A 4421-nucleotide genomic window follows, 5' to 3' on the forward strand; every position below is an offset into this window, starting at 1 on the left:
GGGCAGCCAAGAAACCTGCCACCAGCTCCTGAGAGGCACAGCCTCCCCACGCCACGGCCTAGGCCTCTCCGGAGCTTGCTCGGAGGCCTGAACCCCTCACTCAAGGGCGGAGGGCCAGAAACCCCTTCTCGGCTCAGCACGTGGCCAGGCTATTTCCCCCAAGCAGCACCCTCTGCTTACTCCAGCAGCCCTGCATTCTCAGCCGCACTCGATGGCAACACATGAAGTCACAAGAAGGGCCTTTTTTCGGGCTGGCTCAGGCTGCCTTAAGGCCGTGTCTGGGGATCGAACCTTGGGCCTCTGTGCCTGACTGGGTTTGCCCAAGCAGGCGCTTAAACAATGGAGATAACCCCCAAGTCCCCAACATGTGATGCTGGTAAGTGCCTTGTTTTGGGAGAAAGTACCTCTACCTGGTTTACAGTGTAGTGCAAGAAGAGCGTAACCATCCCACCAGAACTGAAGGCAACAGTTATGTGACACTTTATTTTTTTTAATTTTTAAAACTGTATTTAGGACAGGGTCTACAGGGTTTCACCGCATAGATCTGACTCATACTGATCCTCCTGTATACAGCCTCCCAAGTGCAGGGATTACAGGCGTGTGCCACCACGCCCAGTCTCAATCCCCTTCTCAGGGTGCCCCAGGGGCAGGGCCAGCACGGCAGGCCTGAGGATTGAACTCCTGGCCCCTGCATCTGCCTAAGCAGGTGCTTTAATCTGCTGAGCTATTTGGCCGGTCCTACGTGACATTTTAAATGGACTTTTGCGTAGGAACTGAGGGCTTCAAGTCCTGGTTGTCCCAGGCCCGCAGACAGCAGCTGCCAGGACTCCAGGAACCCCAAGAGGCCACGCTCAGCCCCACCCAGAGGCGCAGTGGGCCCAGTCCTGGGGGAGACGAGCATGTAATGCCTGCCAGCATTCGCTGCGGTGGCCACCTCGGGGACAGCCGCAGCCACACACGGAGTCACGGCTCACCAGATCTGTGCGCCGCGCGGCATGGCTTATTTATGAGCGTCACAAAGGGCTATATGCAAAGCGCTCCCCAGTAAGCCGATGGCTCTCAGAAACTGCAAAATGAGCAACAAATGAGTTCGCAGCAGGGAGTGCATCTGATTCGAAATTTTAATCCACAGTAGCAACCAGAAGGACAGGCCAGAGGGCGGCGGCATTCTGACAGCGCTGGGCGGCGTGTATGGCACAAAACTTGGACTCCTCCTTTCTTTGGAGCAGGAGGAAGGGAGGGCGGGCGAGAGGAGGACGCGGGATTCCCAGCAGCGCTCACACAGGGACTCTGGCAGCAGCTTCCTGTCCTCCTTCAGAGCTGGCCTTAAGTGCGATGACCGAATCAGCAATCTGCAGAGTCAGGGCTATTCGCGGGGGTTTCAGTTAGCGATGAAAGCGGGGGCGAGGTGACCAGGCGGCCAGCTCCTCTCACTGCAGAGGGGGCGCTGTCGTGCAGGAGGTGCCAGGACCTGAGCCTGCCCTGGAGCAGCTGCGAGGAGCCCGGAGGAGACACAAAGGAAGCTAACAAGGTACATTTTTAAAGCAAAGTGATAAACTCCAGTGAATCAGGTCCCATGTAGTCTTTCAAGGAACAGACATGGACAGTAAAATTTTACACTCCGGAATGCAGTGTTGTACAATCACTAGCACATTCGTTTACAGAACTGCTGGGACAGTAGCTGCTCCAGAGTGAGAATTAAAAAATGTGTAAGCCAGCTCACGATGACTTAGATATTATATTAAAATACATTGTTAATCATAAAAATACTTTCTATGTACATGTACACTGTATAAACCCGAGGTCGCCTGCTGAGGAGGCCTGGCCGTGCTCCCCCTGCCCGGCAGCACCAGGGAGTGCTGGTCTCGGGCTCTCGGCCTCGCTGCCCGGGCCCCGGGCCCGCAGCCGCTCTCACGACCAGCAGGCGGCTCTGCGGCCGTCTAGCTGGCTGAGTCAGTCTTACTCCCACTGTACCTCACTCTCCTAAATGCTGATCCTGATCCCAGTAACTCTGGGCATTCACATAATTCATTTGCAATTTGGTTACACTTCAGAATAAGGCTGTAGTTCATTTCATCTGTTATTACGCTGTCTCGCTTGTAGTCAGGATGGTTTGCAACGAACTCCCTCATCCACTTGGCGACTGTCATTAGTTCTCCTAAAAAACAAACATTTTTGACACCATATCAAGCACGTTTTTAAAACCAGAACTGGCACTCAGTGGCCACCCTAAGCATCTGCCTATGAAGAAAATAGCCTGACCTGTCTGCAGCCACATGGCAGGGCCTGGGATAACATACCCTTCACAGTGCACGGGGACCCCTCCTGTGGACAGCAGGCACAACATGCCCATGCCCTCAGTGCTTAACGTGACCCCATGGGCTCACACAGCCACTGTGTCCTCACACGTGGCAGGAGAGCTAAGACGAGGCTCATAGGACCTCAGCATGATGAGTCACTGCCCACAGGGGTCGACAGGCCCAAGACCGGGCAGCAGCGAGCACAGTGAGCCAAGCAGGACTGGCAGCTGGACCACTGAGGAGTGGTCAGCTCTATGGCTGGGGTGAAGTCCTCACTACCGGCATGACTCTACTTTCATTAGCACCTGGTGTCCCCAGTTCCCAGTCCTGCGGCAAGCACTGCGAACATGACCTCTTCAGAGCTAACAGGCAAAGGCACCCGCAGGCCACCTGCGGCACACTGGCTCCACCGGCGGAGGCAGTGCCCTGTAAGACAGCTAGCAGGACGCACAAGGAGTGCAGGTGGGCTGCCAGATCCTGCATCAGTCTCCTCAGACGCCCACTGCATGCCGGCCTCTAAGGCAGTAAGAAGAAAATGATCTGCTCGCTCACACTGCAACCCTCCAAACTCGCCAGGCCTCTCCAGACAGGAGACAGGCGGGGACAGTTACGCGCACTGTGTGGCACACCGTGAAGGAAGCAGAAAGGCCACTGTACCGGACGCTCTCTTCTTAATTAGCTTCAGGTAGTTCATAATACTGCATCTGGTGTCCACGTCCACCTCCATGTTTTCCAGGTAAGAATTCAGGATGGGGATGAGTCCAGGAAAAACCCCCTCCTGCAAAAGGTGAGTGGACAGGTGGTGAGGCTGCGGGTGGCGCCGGGGCAGGGCGGGGCAGGCCTACCTTCCCATTGATGATGGTGTCTATGCTCATGAGCGTGTACTCCTCCGTGGCCAGCTCTGAGCCTCCACTGCCACCACAGCCACCACCGGACATCTTGCCACAGCCGTCCACCACTGCGTTGCCACCTGCGGGAAGGGCACAGGTGCTGCAGCAGCTGCTGGCAACAAAGACTGACCCTCAAATCCCAAGAGAGTGTTACCTTTGGAAATATCTTTCCTGAAATAAAACATTCCCTGTAAGACGGCATCTCGTTTCTGCGCTACTTTCATGTTTTCATCAACCTAAGGGAAGGAAAAGCCAGGCTAAGGTGGGGCACACAAGTTGGAAGCTGGAGGGTGGCACCTGCCTCAGTTCCCGGCCACTCCTCCTGCTGGATGTGCACGCTGCAGGCCACCCCAGCCAGACTGGCACATGCATGTGTGTGTAGGCCCCCCTGCAGGGGCAGTCTCTGTGCACGGCCCTCAGCCCTGACCCTTATATAAGGCGTCTGTGGCATGGAAAAGGAAGGGGAGGGGCTCTCTATACCCATTGGAGATCACAGGGCACCAGGGGTGGGGCACGGCCTGAGTCGGGGTCTCTGGACCACAGGGCAGTTCTATCCCTCCTGCCAGGGGCCTCTGGTGGCCTCACCTGGGAGAGGCAGGCCGGCCTAGGGCTGTGAGGCCCGAGTCCCCAGGGCTTGCTGATCACCTGTGGCTCTGGCCACTCAAGAGCCTGAAAACAGCCCTTTTGTGAGTTTGCCACCCACTCCTAGGACCCTTGACGCAGGCTGGGGAGGGGCCGGATAGACAGGAGGTGGTGGCCAGGAGAGCCCTGCTGCTGTCCACTTAGGACACAGCGCACTTCACAATGCTCGGGCACTTGCGCTGAACTCCAATGGGAGTCTAAAACTCAAGTCTACGCAGCTGGGGAGAGCTCGAAAGTTTTAACTGCCAGTGGAATTTGATTTTTGCTTAGTTTGACAAAAGTTCATAAAGACTACTGGCTTTAATTTGTGCTTTCATGACATCTTTCTGAGAAGCACGTTTCAGCCAGGCATGGTAGTGCACACGCACGGCCTGGCACTCGGGAGCGCGAGCAGGCGAGGTCAGCCTTGGGCTCAGCCCCACTGTAAGTAAAGCCCTGGCTCAGAACACCAATGCCCAAACCCAACCAAAATGCAAGGTGTTTTGCAACTGCTTCGGTGTACTTCAGACTTTTCCTTACAACTAAAAACTAAGGTTTTTCTCGAGAGGTGGGCTCCGTCAGCCTGCCACTGGCTTCCCTGCACAATCGC

General features: G+C 55.8%; 1 protein-coding gene across 1 annotated transcript in view; it reads right to left on the reverse strand.

The window, feature by feature from the left end:
• Positions 1-1929: 1929 nt before the first annotated feature.
• Gclc (glutamate-cysteine ligase catalytic subunit) overlaps positions 1930-4421 on the reverse strand; it is a 39465-nt gene continuing 36973 nt past the window's right edge. Inside the window, exons 13-17 of the mRNA XM_004644624.2 lie at positions 3671-3722; positions 3345-3426; positions 3146-3270; positions 2958-3078; positions 1930-2158 (exon numbers count right to left, since the gene is read on the reverse strand). Coding sequence (XP_004644681.1) covers positions 1941-2158; positions 2958-3078; positions 3146-3270; positions 3345-3426; positions 3671-3722 — 598 coding nt within the window. The 3' untranslated portion in view covers positions 1930-1940. The remainder of the gene's footprint in view (positions 2159-2957; positions 3079-3145; positions 3271-3344; positions 3427-3670; positions 3723-4421) is intronic.

The sequence above is a fragment of the Octodon degus genome, unplaced genomic scaffold (genome assembly GCF_000260255.1).
Source record: "Octodon degus isolate 3935 unplaced genomic scaffold, OctDeg1.0 scaffold00205, whole genome shotgun sequence".
Classification (NCBI taxonomy): domain Eukaryota; kingdom Metazoa; phylum Chordata; class Mammalia; order Rodentia; family Octodontidae; genus Octodon; species Octodon degus.